Source organism: Cynocephalus volans, chromosome X (genome assembly GCF_027409185.1).
Source record: "Cynocephalus volans isolate mCynVol1 chromosome X, mCynVol1.pri, whole genome shotgun sequence".
Classification (NCBI taxonomy): domain Eukaryota; kingdom Metazoa; phylum Chordata; class Mammalia; order Dermoptera; family Cynocephalidae; genus Cynocephalus; species Cynocephalus volans.
In genome coordinates this window covers 154,586,774-154,606,077 of record NC_084478.1, presented here as the reverse complement: position 1 = coordinate 154,606,077, position 19,304 = coordinate 154,586,774, and the positions used below count along the sequence as shown (strand labels likewise).

The following is a 19,304-nucleotide window of genomic DNA, read 5'->3' as shown; positions in this document are numbered from 1 at the left end:
GAAAATATGAAGGTCTTTATCTAGTTTAAAAATAAAGACACTTTAAAAGGATGAGAATAGCACAGAGGGATGTAAACATAAGCACAAAACTTCTGTAACAGGGTTTGCTACGTGTGTGAGGTTATGGTCCACACATCAAAAATGCTGAGTGTACATCTCGATACTCTTGGGTTCCCACATTGTGGTTTGCTCAGAGCTCTGCAGTTGTACTGCTGCCACCACCACAGCTGGCCACTGGGGTTTATTGATCTCACCCAGTCAATTTGATCAAGGTTTAGAAAAATCTTTTCAGCTCAGTTCAGAAACAAAAATGGGAATTCTCTCACAAAGCCCTTTATCTCAGACACTAGAGGAAAGCAATAGCAAAAGAATATACAAATTCCCATTTAAGCTTGTTGTTTCAAACTGAACTAAAGACTAATCTCAAAAGCTACTGCATAGCACAGTTTATGGAGTATCTGGGCCCCAAGAGTCTTGCCTTACACTGTCTTGGAAAAAAGGAGGAGATTTCCATTCTTAAGACCTTTTGTTTTCTTTTTTCCTTGTTCGTCAGGCTCTTTGCTAGGGGAGAGAGGTGCAAACATTCAGGGTATGCTTTTTAGTTAGAATAACAATTAATTGGATATTGGGTCCCTTTGGCTACAATAAAGACCTCTGTATGTCACCAGCTGCATATCAAATTTGAATCTCTTTCAGATATATAAAGGTCTGTAAGAATTCGGTCACTCTTGGCCTCTCTAAAGAGTACAAGAGGCATTTTTCAACACTAAGGTAGGATAGAAAGAAAAAAATCACAAGCGCATAAACACTCTTTTATTTTTCTCTTTTTTCCAGAACATCACAGACACTACTGTCTTATTTACTGTGTATTTCTGTGGAGGGAAGAAAAGGAAATATGTTGAGTTTAGTTGAATAACAGCATATTTTGTAGTAAACATTCAATAGAACATCTTTTGTCTAGTCTTTGGTTGTCACATCAATTGATATATCAAGGAAGATGAAGACAGAGTAAAGTAAAGCAGAACATAACTTTTGTAGTAAGTATGAAGGAAATTAGAAATAGTGTTTGTGCTAACATGGAGAAGAAGAACAGATGCTTTGAGATGTTCCTCAAAAGATATTCTGTGAGACCAGCTTCAGGACCGGGAAGAACCCATAGCCAACATACTGCTTGGCATCTAAGAACTTAATAATTGATGAATGAGTCCCATTCTGATTGTTCCTTAGGTGCTATTCTAGGGATTTCTCCCCTGGAATTCTTTGCATTGTCATTCCATGTGTAGAATCTTGAGCCTTTTACCCAAGGGCAAAAGATTGCTGATTAGGCAGCAATATTTCCCACTACATGCACAGACCCAGCCAGAGACCAACAGCAGCAGTAACATACTAGGAAGTAAAGGGCAATGACAAATGAGGAAAATGATACAGGAGTCTGGTTATTTAGCCAAGGACACAGAATCAGAATTGGGGAAACCACACTGAGTTTACTCTTTCCCATTGTGTCTGCTCTGGACAAAACCAGGCTACACCTACCACCTACCACTGTTAACTTATCACAATCTCATATTGACTGAACACTTTCTATAGGTGGTACTTGATTTGGCTGAACACTTTAGTATCACTTTGTAGCAACAAAATGATAGCTAGCAACATGAAAAGAACCAGGGATGTTATCATTATTAGTGAGGAGAAAGGTCCTAAAAACTAACTGTAAAAAACCAAATGCCAAATAGTTGGATCGTGCACTTAGTAAATTATTGGTATCAAAAGTTAAAGCTCAGGCTGGTTCCTTTGTCCATCTGGCAACAGTTGATTTGACTCCCTATATTTCCTGAAGTATCAGTAAGAACTATGAGCTAATTATTACATTAGTTTATGCTAGCATATGTAAAATAGAGTGTAAGAGTTTAGATTTGTCACTCAAAAATTCATGATATATACTCCAAAATCATATAGTCACGGTGGTAGCCTGCATTCTCCCAGAAAAAAGAGCCTGTGACACAAGCTTATTTACTAGGGTGTGCAGTGCTAGGGGGCAAGAATAAGGGACAGGAGAGTGAGGCAGCAAGGAAAGGAGAACCAATAAGAGGATGAGCTGTCAAACTACTTGCCTATAACTGCAACTGATTGCTTCATCTCCTGAGACTGTCTCCAAAAAGCCATATAAACTGGCCTCATGATAGTCCACTTGAGAAGAAAGAAGAGGTGAAAGAATTTGTCCGCCAGCATCTGTCTCCCATTGGTCAAAATTTCAGCCTATGCAGTCTTAACTCCTCCACGTTTCCAAGTTAGGCATGCTTGGGCACCCAGAGAGTCATACGGCATCCCATGCCTCAACATCAACAAGGAAGCCCCAAAGCAAGAGGCAAAAGTCACATAGTATAGCTATGAGCCAAGGCAATTCAGGGCTCCACGCATATGAGATCAGTTGAAGTCCATGCAGAGTTAATCACCACAGAGCTGGAAAAAGACACAAGTGAGTCCGAGAGGAACTAAGGTGGCACAGAGGAAGTATGTAATACAGTCACTCATTTTCAAACATTCAATGTTATAATTACACTGACAACTGAGCATTTCTGTTGAAAGTTGTACTGTTGTTGAGCATGTAGATAAGGCAAAAGGTGTCTTATATTCATTGTGTTCCTGAACTGCTCTAGAGACAAAAACAGTCCCAAGGACAGAGCCTGTTTTTTTTTTTTTTTTAACTCAGCAGATCTCAGCTAGACTCTATTATAGACTTACATTAATTAAGACAGTATGGTATTGACTCAAGAATACACAAATAAATCAATGGAACACAATGAAGAGTCCAGAAACATACCTGCACATATATGGAGGCTTGACTGATGGCAGAGGTGCCACCACAGTGAAGTAAGGAATGGTTGGTGTTTTCAATAAATAGCAATGGGTCAATTAGATATCTATACGGGGAAAAACGCATCTGGATCCCTACCTCATACCATATACCATAGTCAATTCCAAGTATACTAAAGATCTTAACAAGAAATATAAATCAATAAAGTTTGATAATTATCACCCTGGAGTAAGCAAAAATTGCTTAAACAGAATACAAAAAGTTTTGACTGATAAACTGAACTATATTAAAACTAAGAACTTCTGTTAAGCAAAAGACACTATTTAGAGTGAAAAGGCAAGTCACAGAGTGAAGGAAGATATCTGTAATATGTGTATCTAATAACTGGAACTCTCATACACTGATGGTGGGAATTTAAATTTGTTCAATCATTTTAGAAAACTGCTTGGCAGTATCTACTAGACCTGAACATATGATTCAATAATTCCACTCATTAGTATAAATCTGCTAAAAATGCATGCTATGTTACCAAAAGATATGTACAAGAATGTTTAGTACAACATTATAAATAAGAACCCAAAACTGCAAACACTCCAAATATCCATCAACAGTAGAATGGATGAATAAAAGTTGTAATATTAATACAATAGAATACTACACAGCAATGTAAGTGAACTATTGTTATGGATAATCTCACAGACAAAACGTTAGATGAAAGACACAGAAGAGTTCATATTGTGAACTTCTATTTATATGAAGTTCATGAACTAGCAAAACTGTTCACTGTGTTAAAAGCCTGGGTAATGGTAACATTTGAAAAGGAGGAAGGATGGAGTGATTGGGAGAAGGCATTTGGAGAGCTTCTGGGCTGTTGATAATGTCCTATGTGTTATCTGTTTAGTGTTTAAACAGGTGCACTTACTTTGTGAAAAGTTGTGTTAAAGTTTTCTGTACTTTTCTGAATATATGTTATACTTCAACAAACAGGTGTTTTTAATTGCAGCTAATGCTTTAGCAAAAGTAGAATATCTAAACACTTAATTTCATGCCAAATTAAATATATTGCTAGCACCATTTTTTTACCTTAATGAGAATTTTATTTTACCTCTCTTTCTATTCTTAGCTCAAGCTCCCAAGTTTCTTACCATGAATGCACCCAGCTTATATTTGACCCATATATGAGTCGGTAGTTCCATGTACTTTTTAGAAATGCGTGTTAAATGATGCTATTCCTGTTGATTTTGCTTTCTTTCAGATTCAACATGTAGCATTAAGAATGGCGGATGCAAGCAGTTTTGTAAAAATACCGCTGATAGCAAGGTGGTTTGCTCCTGTACTGAGGGATACCAACTTGCAGAAGACCAAAAGTCCTGTGAACCAATAGGTCAGAATCTAAATCAGTTTTTTTTTTAAAGAAAATCTATATTTGAACCTTCATTTTAATTAGCCTACATAATTTTAATCCCTATTTGTATCTACTTCCTTTTGAAATCATAGAAAAGCTTGAATTAGACAAATTAATTTTCCAAATTGCACCATCATTTTAAATATAAATTCTGTAATTATGTACAGCCTGAATTCTTTTCTGTGTCCAACTTTTTTCTCTGACTTTTATATCACAAAGAAAGTGATTTGTGTAATTTCTATATATATATTTGTAATTCATCAAGTCAAATTAATGTGATAATACTGTACCATAAAAAGAACACAAAAGGTTAACTGAATGATAAGCTTCCAGTACAAAGATGGTGAATTTTAAGCATGATTCTGTCAGGGCCTGGCTAGTTTACTCTGAGAAAGTTATTTCCTATACTTGGGTCTCAAGCTGAGTTTAAACAGTTCGTGTCAGAATGATTCCAGCCACTCGCTGCTTTAAGTTCTGCTAGTCCGATCAGCACAGTCTATACAGCAGTGGACAAAGCAACGTTCCCAGTCATGTCAACCACACCACCATGTTGACAGCTGACTGGTGTATTCAGGACATCTCCACTCCATACTCACATGCTCTTCTCTGAAGATGAAAGCAGTAGAAACTTTTGATTAAAAAAAGTAGGCTCTGCAGGATCAATTATATTTGATAAATAGGGGCCTTTTTTTTTTTTTTTTTTTGTCTGTTTCGTGACTGGTACTCAGCCAGTGAGTGCACCAGCCATTCCTATATAGGATCCGAACCCGCGGCGGGAGCGTCGCTGCGCTCCCAACGCCGCACTCTCCCGAGGGCGCCACGGGCTCGGCCCAATAGGGGCCTTTTTGAAGCAAACTTGGTATATTTCTTTTGCTTTTCCAAAGTCTGATATTTTATTAAATTGGTACATTAAATTGTGCACCTTTGCTCTAAAACTGGGTTCGATATCTATCTCAGTAATGCACCAGGCAGAGGAAATTAAAGAAAAAAACCAGGAGCATATATGCTGCAACTAAAATGAAGAGTCTCTAATGCTTCAGGGACTGCTTGCCTGTCCTTCTGCCTGGTTTTTCACATACGCGGCCTCAAAGCTAGCCTACCTTGGGAGGAGCATGTGTGTGTGAGTATGTGTATGTTAACTTTAAAAACCTAACATCCAGTACAGATAGGTGGCACGGTAGCTAAACCCTTACAAGCCCTGCTAAGTTATAAAAGAGAAAAAGAATTGAGAACCACCTCTAACTATTAAGTGTTATATTTCAATGCAGGCTTAGCTTTAGCAGAATAAGTAGGCCAAACCTAAAATAAGCTTTTCTGCCTTCTCAATGATAATGGTCCCTTTTCTCTAGCCACTGTTGATCATGTATATTTATACATAAGTATTTTGAACTAATTTCCTGTTTTTTCAACCACATGCTGTCTTCACGGTACTTTGTCACAGCTGGTTGCTATAGAAATGTCTGTTATAAGGAATGTGGCTAGAAGGAAAGTGAGAAATGAAAATGAAGTATGGGGGGACTTTGTTTGACTACAAATTTCCATTTGACTCCCTCCCGCTCGGTCCCCACGTCCTTGGCTGGCGTCAGAAAAATGGTTACAAACTTCCTAGTACAGGAGAAGATCTGGTTCGACAAGTTCAAATATGATGATGCAGAAAGGAAATTCTATGAGCAGGTGAACGGGCCTGTGGCTGGCTCCTCCACGCAGGAGAATGGCGCCAGCATGATGCGCCGAGACATGACAAGAGCCAGAGAGAACATTGAGAAATCTCTGTCTGGAAGCTTGTTGTCAGGATCACCAGCCTGGAAGTGGAGAACCAGAACCTGCGAGGTGTGGTGCAGGACCTGCAGCAGGCCATCTCCAAGCTGGAGGCCCGGCTGAGCCTGCTGGAGAAGAGCTCGGCCACCCACCGGGCCACAGCCCCGCAGACCCAGCAGTGTCTCCCATGCACCAAGTGGAGCTACACCAGCAGAGAGCGATGAGGACAATGACATCGACCTGTTTGGCCGTGATGATGAGGAGGAGAATAAGGAGGTGGCGGGGCTGCGGGAGGAGAGGCAGCGGCAGTAGGCAGAGAAGAAAGCCAGGAAGCCTGTGCTGGTGGCCAAGTCCACCATCCTCCTGGACGTCAAACCCCAGGATGATGAAATGGATATGGCCCAGCTGGAGGCCTGTGTGCACTCCATCCAGCTGGATGGGCTAGTCTGGGGTGCCTTCAAGATGGTGCCCATGGGCTACGGCCTCCGAAAGCTGCAGATCCAGTGTGTGGTAGAGGACGACAAGGTGGGGACTGACTTGCTGGAAGAGGAGATCACCAAGTTTGAGGAGCACGTACAGAGTGTGGACTTGGCCTCTTTCAACAGGATCTGAAGCCCGAGCATGAGCGTGTGTGTGAGGCCCTATGGTGATTAAAGACTGAGACTCTGGAAAAAAACAAAAACAAAAAAATCAATTTCCATTTGAGTGGGCCCCAATGTATCAGTAGATGATTTCTCTTTTTAGGAAATCAAACCACCCAAGGGGAAAAAAAATGGCCAGGTCCAGGGTGAATATGGCTGCGATAATCATACTAGTGATTTATTTGATTAATATTTGACAGCCAGGTAATTGAATCACAATGATCTCTCCCCAGCAAATACCTAAAACCCATGTTGAAATCTACAAGGTATTCTAGTCTTCAGAAGAAACCCTGTAAATGATAAGCAGCAGAAATCCTATTTACCTAATTCTAAACTTGAAGTTACATGGCAAAATCATCAGACTTCCATCCAGGGATGGCACTTGGGAGTAAGACGTTTTAGTAAAGAAACTAAACAGAAAGTCATTAGACTCTATAAAAATTTTACCAGACTTGATTCCGGAATACCTATTTCTGTAAAGATGATGAATTCCTGAGCCAAATGTTCTTTTCATGACAGGCTTGAAAACTTTCAACAAAAATAATGCAATCAACCATTTAGTTTGACATTCATTCATTAGATTTAAAATTTTAAAAATTGTTGGTCCTGATTCTAGGAAGTGACAAGGATGAGTCTTGTTCTCAATTTTTGAAATACATGTTCCATTTGCCAATGAGATATATCAGACTACTATTTTTTTTTTTCTATTTTTCTAGTGCCATTTCCATGTGGAAGAGTTTCTGTTTCATCCAATTCTGAGACGTTCACCCGTGCTGAGACTATTTTTTCCAATATAGACAATGAAAATTCTACTGAAGATGAAACCGTTTTGGATAACGTCACTCAAAGCACCCAGTCATTTAAAGACTTCACTAGGATTGTTGGTGGAGAAAACGCCAAACCAGGTCAATTCCCTTGGCAGGTACTCTATACTGATGGTGTGTCGAAACTGGAGCTCAGCTTGCAAGGGACAAGCCAGGTGGGAGACTGAGGCTAGGACACTAAACAGACCTATTGGGATCAGAGAAGTATTTAGGCAAGTTTCAGCATGAAGCAATATGAGAAACCTCCCCTATGTGAACAGTTGGTGAAACACAAGTCCAGGGACAGCTACCATAGGGGGTCAAGAAGAATTTGGCACCAAGAACATAGCGTAGCAGGATTCCAGACAAGCAACTGATCAATCGGGAAGTCCAGAAAAGAGGTCACTGGTACTTCCACTTCAGCCCCTGGCAAAACTGATGAGAGTCAGAAAGTCTCTAGGCCCAAAGAAACTGGATTATTTCAAAGGGAGTCAAGAAAAAGAACTCAAGTAGGAAGGGTTAAGGCAAGAACTAGGCTCCTGGAAGCAGGATATGAGATAGGGGCTTGGTCCACAGCTGTGTTTCTCAAAGTGTAGTAGCTTCAGAATCATCTGGGAACTTGTTAGAATACAAATTTTATGCTTCCACCCCAGACCTACTGAATCAGAATCTCTGGGGGTGGAGCTCCACAATCCATGTGCAAACAAACCTACCAGGTGATTCTGATACACACTACAGTTTCAAAACCAGTGGTCCAAAGGAAACAAACTTGTTACAGAAGCCAGGGTCCAAAATACCTAATAACAGACTCATGGTACCTAGTTTTCCAAGTGTGGTTTGCAGACCACCCACATGTGCAGAATTACCTGTGCACATTTTTGATACAACATCCAAGAGCTTGATTTGTAGCAAAAGCTGGGTTGTGAGTGTACAGCTAAAGCCTAAGTGATTCCATCTATGAGAAGGAATAGGACCCCCTACCCACACGCCAGCCAAGGAGCCAGGCTGGTCCTTATCTGAAGTTATGCTCTGCAATAAGGTAACCAGTAGCCACATGTGTCTACTTAAATTTAAATTTAACTATGATTAAATAAAATTTAAAATTCAATTCTTCAATCACAGCTGCCATATTTCAAGTGCATAATAGCTACATGTAGCTATGGCTGCTGTATTGGACAACACTGGTATAGATAGAACATTTCTATCACTGCAGAAATTTCTATTGGACAGCACTTATAATAGTTTAGTCTAACTTAAAACTTCCTAGTGGCCACAATCATGATTTGGTAGTGATTTCAAGGATGTTTCACTCCAAAGTGTTTTCTATACTGAGGTTGGACCTTCTGCCATCAGAAACCATTAGCCTTAAAGACTTTGCAATCATCAGGCAGGTAACAATTTAAGCCAGGATCAGGTAAATTTCCCCAAATTTAACACCACTGGAATTTTCTGAAACTAACTAGGTATCTAGCCAGGATTCTTCAGAATGCCTGCCATTTTCCAGTATAATGACTGTAAGATATTGAACATATACCTGGGGATGGGAGGGTGGGGTGGAATTCGCACAAACATTGTGGAAAATGGTATCAAAGGGTGACAGAACATCACAACCAAGACTCTGTATCTTCCTTTCTTTTATCTTTTTAAAAAATATATATATATTTGGTGGACCTGATCTTATAGACAATAAAATACACTCTATGTCCCTTAACACACCTTCTGTCCCTACTTAAGTGCACCCTACCAGGGCTGCTTCACTCACCCACCATTAACCCTTCCCTTCTCTCATCCATATCTTTACCCTTAACAACTCTTTGTAAGACTGGTCTTCTTCATGGACCTTTCTTTGAACAATCCCTTTTGGGTGCAACCACTCTAATTATACTTTCATTCTATTTAATATTCACATGCCTAATTCTTTCTACCTAGTTATGTTTTTTGTGTTGTCATACATTTTCATTCCTTATGTATCCAACTTCCATGGATAAGGTGGTTACCACAAAAGATCTTACTTTATGGCAACTATCTTTCTTGAGTTTGTGGGACATAGAGCAGTGCGTAGAATGGAGGATCCAGGAACCCAGGAGTGTACAAGGGTACTTCAAAAAGTTTGTGGAAAAATAGAATTAAAAGATAATATGAATCTTTCCATGAACTTGTTGAAGTACCCTCGTATTATTAGCTAAGAAGATGACTTCCTTTAAAAAAAAGAAACACACCAGGATTTTTTAAAAAATGCCAGGATGCATGCACTGTGGGCTTAACATTGTCCTTTTGTCATCCCAGAAATGAAATGGCGAATACTCTTAAGTGAGAGCTAAAAAAAAGAGGTCTAAAGTTTCAATTTAGTCACATAATCTCTGCTTCCCGCCCATGCCCTGTAAATCAGATGCAGATCTTTCCTTTAAAAATATAGTAACTTTAGAAGACATTTCATTTTCTTTGCAAGCAGAGGAGAGGATAGTTGTAGCTGTTCTGTGAGGAAGAAGATAGAAATGGTACACATCATTTGAAATCTTTTTGTGTCCGTCTCCCTGCACAGTAGCCATTATTGTACCTGTTCTCTTTTTCCTGCCTAGCCGAGATCATTTGGAGTGTTCAAGAACACTCACACACACGTGTGCACACATGCACAAGCACACACACTTTCACTCCGTCTTTCATCCATATGAACTGAGATTACTGACTTGAAGACATACGAAGCTCTAGGTTTTATTCTTTTCCACAGCTGAGGAATTGAGCTACTTTCTAGGATACTTGAGAAAGACACTGTCATACTTCTGCATTGTTTCCTTCCTCACCAGAGGTCTCTCCACACCCACCTCCATCCAGTTCCTCAGGAAAGGTTACTGGTTTTCAAAAAAATATGAGCTAAATTGAGTGTGCAAAGCTCACTTTTAGACAAAGATGGAACAGCAAATGAAACAAACCAGAATCTCTCCTGAGTTGTGAATGGGCCAGCTCCACCACATCGTGGTTAATCTGTAGGGTGAAGACGCTAGATTTAATCGCAGACAAGACTGTGACAAATTGCCAAGGTATAAAAAGAAAGCAAGCAACACCTGGGGTTTCAGTGGCCAAAATATTAAATTTCTGGCTCTGAAATATGAAATGCTATTTACCAATGTCACCTAGAAAAGAGTGTTTTAAAATGCTAATGCTTCATAAAAGCCTTTCTATTCAGATTTTTTGTTCTTATTGTTTTTTTCCTCCTTCTAGTTGACTTTTTAAATTGATTATGCATATTCATGAGGTACAAAGCTGACCGTCCCCACCTGTGCCCAAGATGTGATGGCCAGATCAATACTATCAGCATGCCCATTACCACAAATTGTAATTATTCCCCATGTCCCCCACCCAATTAATCCCCCTCCCTCCCTGCCCCACCCCACTCTGCAACCCTAGGTGTGCTCTCTCCCTCTGCAAGTCCAACACACCACTGTGGTCTTTCTTTCCTTCTTTCTTTCTCTCTTAGCTCCCACTTATGAGTGAGCACGTGTGGTACTTTTTCCCTCTGTGCCTGGCTTATTTCACTCAACATAATTTTCTACAAGCTCATCCATGCTGCTGCAAATGGCAGAATTTCATTCTTTTTTATGACAGAGTAGCATTCCGTGATGCATATATACCACATCTTCCTTATCCAGTTGTCCGTTGATGGACATTTAGGTCGGTTCCATATCTTGGCTATTGTAAACAGAGCTCTGATCAACATGGGAGTGCAGGTATCCCCTCAACATGATGATTTCCATTCCTTTGGGTATATACCCAGTAGTGGGATTGCTAGATCACATGGTAGTTCTATTTGTAGGTATTTCAGAAACCTCCATACTGTTTTCCATAGTGGTTGTACTAATTTACAGTCCCACCAAGAGTGCAAGAGTGTTCCATTCTCTCCACATCCTTGCCAGCGTGTATTATTCTCCATCTTTTTGATTATAGCCAGTCTGACTGGGGTGAGGTGATATCTCATTGTGGTTTTAATTTGCATTTCCCTGATGACTAGTGATGTTGAGCATTTTTTTAAGTGCCTGTTGGCCATTTGTATGTCTTTCTTCAAAAAATGTCTATTCGGTTCCTTTGCCCATTTTTAATTGGGTTATTTGATTTCTTACTGTGTAGTTGCTTGAGTTCCTTGTATATTCTGGATATTATTCCCTTGTTGGATGTATAGTTTGCATATATTTTCTCCCACTTTGTATGTTGTCATTTCAGTCTGTTGATTGTTTCTTCTGCTGTGTAGAAGCTTTCTAGTGTGATATAGTCCCATTTGTTTATTTTTTCTTTTGTTGCCTGTGCTTTTGGGGTCTTGTTCATGAAGTCTTTGCTCAGTCCTAATTCCTGAAGTGTTTCCCTGTATTTTCCCTTAGTAGTTTTATGGTTTCAGATCTTATACTAAGTCTTCAAATCCATTTTGAGTTCATTCTGGTATATGGTGAGAGGTACAGGTCTAGTTTCATTCTTCTGCCTATGGATATCCAATTTTCCCAGCAACATTTATTGAAGAGGCTATCTTTTTCCCAATGTATTTGACAATGCCTTTGCTAAATATCAGTTGGCTGTAAGTCTGTGGGTCTTTCTATTCAGAATTGATTCTTTTACCTTTCAAATTGGTGGTGAGGCTGGGGGAGTGGGGGTTGGTAAAGTGATCACTGAGTGAAGAAATCCCACAAAAAACATGGAGAGTTTGATTTCATCTGGAATAACGAAAGGTTTAAATAAACTGAAAATGTTTAGTCTGTTAAAGAAAAGGTTTAGGTGAGCTGTTTGCTGGAGCCACAGAGGAAAAAAGATTTCTTCTTTGTGGACCTATGGGAGAAAGTTGCAGGCAGGCAGGCAGATTCCGGCCATGGTTGAGAAATCCTTTCCCCAACCACAGGGTAGGTGACGTAGGCTGAGCAGCTTTGGGAGCAAACTTTGGTTAACAAATGTTTGTCCAATTATTGACTCGAAGAGCTGTTCTGTCACTGGGGACAGCAGTGGCTGGATAACCCCATCGGGGGCGTGTGGAGGGCATTCGTTCACCTGGCGAAAAATTAGAGCAGGCTGGGAGATCGCTGAGATCCAGTCCAGCTACCAGACCCTGGGGAGCCACGTTCACCGTCCACGTAGCTCGTCCGCTTGTTTCTAGGGCTTCCAGCTCAGCTTGCCCGGCTGGAGGCAGCAGCTGACCCAGCCGCGCCTCGCTTGCGACGGTCGCTTCCCAGGAACCCTCTGCGGTTCCGGAGCGGCGCGACAAGCCCCGTCCCCCGCCCCCCACTCCCGTCCCAGCTTTGACCCCCCGCCCCCAAGGTCAAAGGCACTGGCGGGGCTGCCCCGCCCCTAAGTTCGCAGAGATTAGAAAGCCCAAGACGGGACCGGAGGGCGGAGCGAGGCCAATCGGAGGGAATTCTTTCCTTCGATTTCCCTTCAGATGCCCAGCGTTGGGCTCAGAGCTGTTTGAGAACTCGGGGAAAGGAAGCAGAGACTCGGGACCCTTCAGGAGGAGAGAGGAAACTGGAGGGTTAAGTGTGCATTGTGCAGGAGCAGAGGATATTTTCTTCGAGTCAGTGTATCTTTAGCCGAGTGAGAAACTAAAACGGGGCTTGACTTTCATACAACTACACAGCGAAGAAATGAAAATGTTGAACGTTAGAGAAAAAAGGGAATCACAATGCCTAAATTACTAGATCTCTTTCAACAGCTCAAAAGGGAGAGATTTGAGGAAGCAACGCCGTGGTTCGGCTTTCTAAAGCTTGAATTTGGTTTTGGTCCCAGGCCATGACCCTGCTGTCTGCCAATTCTGCGCATGCGCAACCTGGCCCCCAGAACTTCTCCCACCTTTTCTGCTTTGGGTTAAGATCTGTGTGGTGCTGTGTGTGAGGTATCTGGTCTTTCTATTTTGTTTTACCGTGGACCTCAATTCTGTATGAGGCATATTATTCGAAAGATTTAACCATTTGAAGGTCAGTCTACTAGATTGAAAAAAGGAATACAATAGAAACCAAGTGCTTAAACTTTCCTTATCATTATATTAGGTTGCATCACACGCATTTACCAATATTTAACCGTTTTAACCTACAGAAAATGTACAGAGAAGCAGTCTGTCCATTCCTTAATCTACTCTTGACCTAAACAATCTTTAAAATGTCTTAGCATTTTCCCATCTCAGCTTCCCTCAGCTTTGGCCTGAAGCTATCCTTAAAGGTACCTGAGCTCTTGCCCTGCATGGCTAGCTACATAGGTCCAATCCTTCCATTCGATTAGGACACTCCTCAATGGGCGACACATGCAAAGTTACCATATGTATGAACCAGAACTTTCTTTTTTGGCGAGGCGGGGGTGCTACATGAAGGTCCTAAGACTATAGAAATATCTTCACTTGAAAAAGGTAACCCTCTATCATTCCTAGCTCAGATGATAAAATTCCAATCAGGAGAAATAAGAACATGACATGTGTAATCTTACTGTGCCCAGCAAAATGACGTAGGACCAAGGGTAAATCACATCTGTGGGCATAGCAAGCTGTACATCATGTAGAAATGGTTTTGCTTTGTATACAAGAGAGAGCAAACATATAAAAAGTGTTATTGTAAAGCTGGGTAGGTAGGAAGGGAGAATAAGGGTTTACTAGAATCCCAGGGAAAGACTAGGTTGGAATTAAAGGTTAGGAAGAGAACAGGGTAACAGCTATTGTTCTGGGCTGGATTGTCAATGAGGAGCATAAACACAATGTGCTACTGCATTTTGTAGATGCGTGTGGCTGTGTTTAGTGTGTATATATGTGGGTGAGTCTGAAAGAGGGAAAACAGGCTCCTATTAGGCTATGACAAACACAAATATTTGACAGATGAGAATTGAGATGCCTTTCTTAGAATGTATGCCTTCCCACTTTCCCCATCATTCTCTGAAGTGATGTCTTGCAAGAACTTGCAGACAGCTCATCCCCCAAATGACTAATATTTAGATAACTGTGATCCTGAGATGGCCAAGCAAACATTCCAGAACATAGTAGTTGGTAATATCATTAAACACAAATATAGTTTAGTCTTTTTCTTTGCAAAGATGTTTTCTAAAATGTCTAATACCAATCGGGGATTGACAAAGAATGTTCTTCAGGCTTAAAACAACACAACCATATTTCTCAGCCATCCACCAGAATGCAGTAGAAGCTCCAGGCAGCAAGTCTTTGGCAGGAGGCAGACTTGGTAATGTCACAGTCTCTGTGCCCAGGGGCTGTGGATATCATTGTCTGGCCTAAGTAGCCCACTAAGCTGAGAGATGTCCAATTCTCTCTAATACAGTGTCCAGGGGAGAAGCACCATGATATCACTGCATGTGAATTCTTATCCAGTTGGTTAATTAGATGTGTTCAGTTGTAACCATCAGTATCAGTGTTGCCCAAATTTGCTCGGTGATGAAAATCACTCAGGGTCAGGGTCAGCCACATGGTCTCGCGACCAGTGCACTTGCACAAAACTGGGCACTGAGGAACTCAGGGCCTCGCATCTGGGGTTCAATGCTTTGCATTTGTGTTCTGTAATTGAAGTCCAATGAGACAACAGAGCATGTGCTGGGGACTTGAGACTTCAAATCACTGCAGTCCCACTTCTCACCCTCCTCTCTGGGGTGGTTTCTCAACCTCCCACTCCCCTACTCCTAGTGCCTTAGCCACCCCTGCCTCTCTCTCCTCCCATACCTGTCCAATGACCATTGCCACCCCCTAACCAATGGTACCCAGGCATACTTCCCCTACTTGTTCCCACCCAGCTACCATTGTTGCCCTCCTTCCCCCACAGGGGACTGGGCACAGGTGCAGGGAGGATTGAGGGCCAGTGTACATGCCCTGTGCTATCTTGGGAGGGGGCATGGCCACATGGCATCTCCAGACCAGGAATGTACGCCACAGCACATTTGGAGGATGAATGGTGACAGGAAGCCTCCTGCCCATGTCTATTCCAGGTGCTGAGCACACCCTGGCACAGAGGTTGCAATCCCTTGAGAATCACCTCTCTGCCTGAATTGCTGCAGTAGGCCAGTAGCAAGGGAAGATTGACTTACCCTCCCCTGCAAAACAGCAAATTTAAAAAAATAAAGTGACAGTTTGCAAGAGAGACTGCAGAAAAAATAAAAAAGTCTTGTATTCCAGTATCCTCAATAGCACATTTTTTCCTGGCTTTTGAACAAGGGACCCCACATTTTCATTTCTCACTGAGCCCCACAAAGTATTATTGAGCTATCCCTGCCTGGAGTGAGCACATTTAAAACATAAAGATTACTAAGCCTTGGAAATTCTGATTCGGTAGGTATATAACACCTCTCAAACTTAATTATGCATAATAATAATATTCTGGAGAGCTTCATTTTTCCCAGTCCCCCTCCCCACCAAATATTCTGATTAATTAAGTCTGAATAAGCCCCTAAGTCTGTGTATATAACACCTCTCAAACTTAATTATGCATAATAATAATATTCTGGAGAGCTTCATTTTTCCCAGTCCCCCCCCACCAAATATTCTGATTAATTAAGTCTGAATAAGCCCCTAAGTCTGTGTTTTATAAGCACCCCAGATGATTTTACTGCAATTGGTCCAGAGACCACACTTGGAGAGAGACTGGGTGCTTAGAAGCACAAATTCTGGAGTCGGGCAGACTGGGGTTTGCATCCTAGCTTTACCACTAACTAACCTCAGGGGAGCGAATGCATATCTCTAAACCTTAGATTGGCTCATCTATAAATGGATATATTAATATCACTCCATAAGGATATTATGCTGTGAGTATGAAATGTACGTAAAACACTTACCACAATGACCGGCCCAAAGTCAACACTCAATAAATGTTCCAAAAAAATTAGGGAGATTCTTAAGTCTGCGTGGTAGGCACCCTGGTGTTTATTATATTATTAGTTGTTTTTTCTATCTTGTTACAACTTTTCAAAATAAAAAGCAACAGCTAGAAAGAGAGGGAAGGCCAGAGTATGGAAAAGGAGGTCAGAGGCCAGTAATGTGAGTCCCCATATGTTCCAGGCCAGAGGCTAGTACTTCAGTGTCTAGGACATTGTAGGTGTTCAGTAGGATAAAAACAACCTTCAAAAGAACATGCCCCAAGGACTATCTCTGACCCACTCTGAAAGGGATTGACCACTCCCTCTCTCTTGTTTATAAATGGGTTTATGCCTAGGGCTACCTGTGCTTTAGTAAAAGGGCATCAGTTCGGGAGGAGTTAGTTGGCTCCCATGAAGGCTTTACTGAATGTTGAGTGTGCCCTCTAGTGTTCACACTTCTCAGCTTTCTTCTTTGTTTACACTGGAACTGAAATTCTCCAAGTTGATCTAGACATTGAGGTGGTGACAATATTCATTGTCCTCAGTGATTATGCAATGAATGTACAGATGAAAGAATGGACTGGTCTCTTGTCTAATAATGCCCAGGCTCAATGCAGCACCCAAATGCCTCTGTCCACTTTGCTCGAAACTCAAGCAGAGCTAAGTACACCTTTTAGGACAAAGGCAGCTTACATAGTCAGCCAGGGGGAGTCAAATACGGTTAACGGAGAGTGCAAGGAGCACGTAAGGCCCTTATGGAGGCCTTACATCTCCTCTCTTAATATTCCAGTTTGGAAAGGGCTTGAAAAGACCTCCTAGAAAAAAAAAATCAGTATTTTTTCTCATTCAAGTGACCTGCAGCAAAGAAATTTCTTTATGCAGAGACAGAAGACTCAATAATAACTCTTCATCTTGAGGATTCAGGTTAGTGTGTTTCTAATGTACTTTTTGTATCCCCATGCAGTTATTTGTGCCATCAGAGAATCTGACTCCCCTGGGAAAGGAACCCAAGGGCCCAAATCACCAAAAGAAGCCATTCCTTAGATTCGCCTCAGCTAGAGCTCCCCCAGTCTCTCTCATTGTGCCTTCTCTTCAAGACAGATATAGAAATGGATTTTTTGATCGTGCTCCAGAAACACTAATTCATGTGCAAAGCTGACACTTTCCAGAAACACTCCATTTCTGCCAGCACCTAGAAGCCAACTTTTTGCCCACTCCTGTAAACAGTGCACATATTTATTTTGTTCTGGATCAAATATATTATGCAGTAAGATTCTTAATTTTGTTTCCACAGGTCCTTTTGAGTAGTGAAACTGAGGCATTCTGTGGAGGTTCCATCATTAATGAAAAATGGGTCGTAACTGCTGCCCACTGTATCAAACCTGGCGTTAAAATTATAGTTACTGCAGGTAAATAAAGAAAAAGGATAATAATCTGCAACATCACGGTATCTTCTATATGATTGGTACATCATATTTTACTAAGGTCTGATAGAAGAGTTACCAAGTAAGTTGGGCTAGTGGTAGAGGGGCCATAATTTCAAAACCTAGCATGCTCCATCCTCCAAGCTCCCATAGTTCTTTTGGTGTACCCATATTAGCATTCATCTCAGTGGGGTGCAATTATCTATTGATGTGTCCTTTTCCGCACCAGACTGAGCCATCCCAAAAGCCCATGTCATATCACTGATCTTGTGTCTATCATGCCTGGCACAACCTGTAGTGGGTCCTCAGCCAACATCTGAATTAATAACCAAGAATTCGTGCTCAGGAAAGGGGTCAGAATACTTGAAACTGGAAAAGTCTAGGATAATTCATGACAAGTAGATTCATTATCACCAGTGTAAGACTTGTAACATCATGGGTAAATGGAATTATCTCTGTGATGGTCCTAAATGGCGTTTTGGTCTGAAAAAAACATGCATTGGCACAGCATTACATTACATTTTACCAAAATTATCACAATATGAGATTGAGATCTTTGACTCTTAGCTTCCAGTTACATCAGTGCTGCTGGGTAAACACTAGGAAAATCTGTTTCTTTATGTGAAAGACTTTTTGTGACTGAAAATGAGATTTATCTTCAATAGGTAAACATAACATTGAAAAGACAGAACCTACAGAGCAAAAGCGAAATGTGATTCAAGTTATTCCTCACCACAGCTACAACGCAACTATTAATAAGTACAGCCATGACATTGCCCTTCTGGAACTGGATAAACCCTTAAAGCTGAATGGCTATGTGACACCTATTTGTGTTGCCAACAAGAAATACACAAACATCTTCCTCAAATTTGGATCTGGCTATGTGAGTGGCTGGGGAAGAGTCTTCAGCAAAGGGAGAACAGCTTCAACTCTTCAGTACCTTAAAGTTCCACTTGTTGACCGAGCCACGTGCCTTCGGTCTACAAAGGTCACCATCTGTAGTAACATGTTCTGTGCTGGCTTCCATGAGGGTGGTAAAGATTCATGTCAAGGTGATAGTGGGGGACCCCATGTTACTGAAGTGGAAGGGACCAGTTTCCTAACGGGAATTATTAGCTGGGGTGAAGAGTGTGCAATGAAAGGCAAATATGGAATATATACCAAGGTCTCCTTGTATATCAACTGGATTAAGGAAAAAACAAAGCTCACTTAAAAAAATATATATTTCCAATGTTGATTCTTTGGGATTGAATATGGACAGGATCCCTTACTAACTAATCACTTTCCTATATCTTGTTAGATTTGAATATACACATTCTATGCATACTGCTTCTTCTCTTTACAGGGGAAAATTTCATCCAGAATTTGTATTTTACTAAAATAAGTAGATGAGAAAATGTAATCATTAGAAAAATAGAATGCGGTAGGAAATCACGACCATTGCTATGGGTTCAGCCCTTGACACAATTGTGAAATTCTCCACCCTGCCCCTCAGGAACTCTGGTTCTCCACTGTGGCAACTCACCTGATTTTCCCTCCTTAGCAGCTTTCCACGTTCCAGATCTTTCTTGCCTCTCCCACCAAAACATCAATATTTAACAGGTCTGTATACAGTCTCTTTGGTCTAGTCCATCACAAGGTCAGCATCACACT

General features: G+C 41.2%; 1 protein-coding gene and 1 pseudogene across 2 annotated transcripts in view; both read left to right on the top strand.

Annotated features, from left to right (window-relative positions):
• Nucleotides 1-18,864, top strand: part of F9 (coagulation factor IX) — a 37,816-nt gene extending 18,952 nt beyond the window's left edge. For both annotated transcript variants that reach the window (XM_063083518.1, XM_063083517.1), the window contains 4 exons: nucleotides 4,071-4,199; nucleotides 7,336-7,541; nucleotides 17,522-17,636; nucleotides 18,317-18,864. In XM_063083518.1, coding sequence (XP_062939588.1) covers nucleotides 4,071-4,199; nucleotides 7,336-7,541; nucleotides 17,522-17,636; nucleotides 18,317-18,864 — 998 coding nt within the window. The remainder of the gene's footprint in view (nucleotides 1-4,070; nucleotides 4,200-7,335; nucleotides 7,542-17,521; nucleotides 17,637-18,316) is intronic.
• Nucleotides 5,794-6,590, top strand: LOC134366941 (elongation factor 1-delta-like; annotated as a pseudogene).
• Nucleotides 18,865-19,304: the final 440 nt, after the last annotated feature.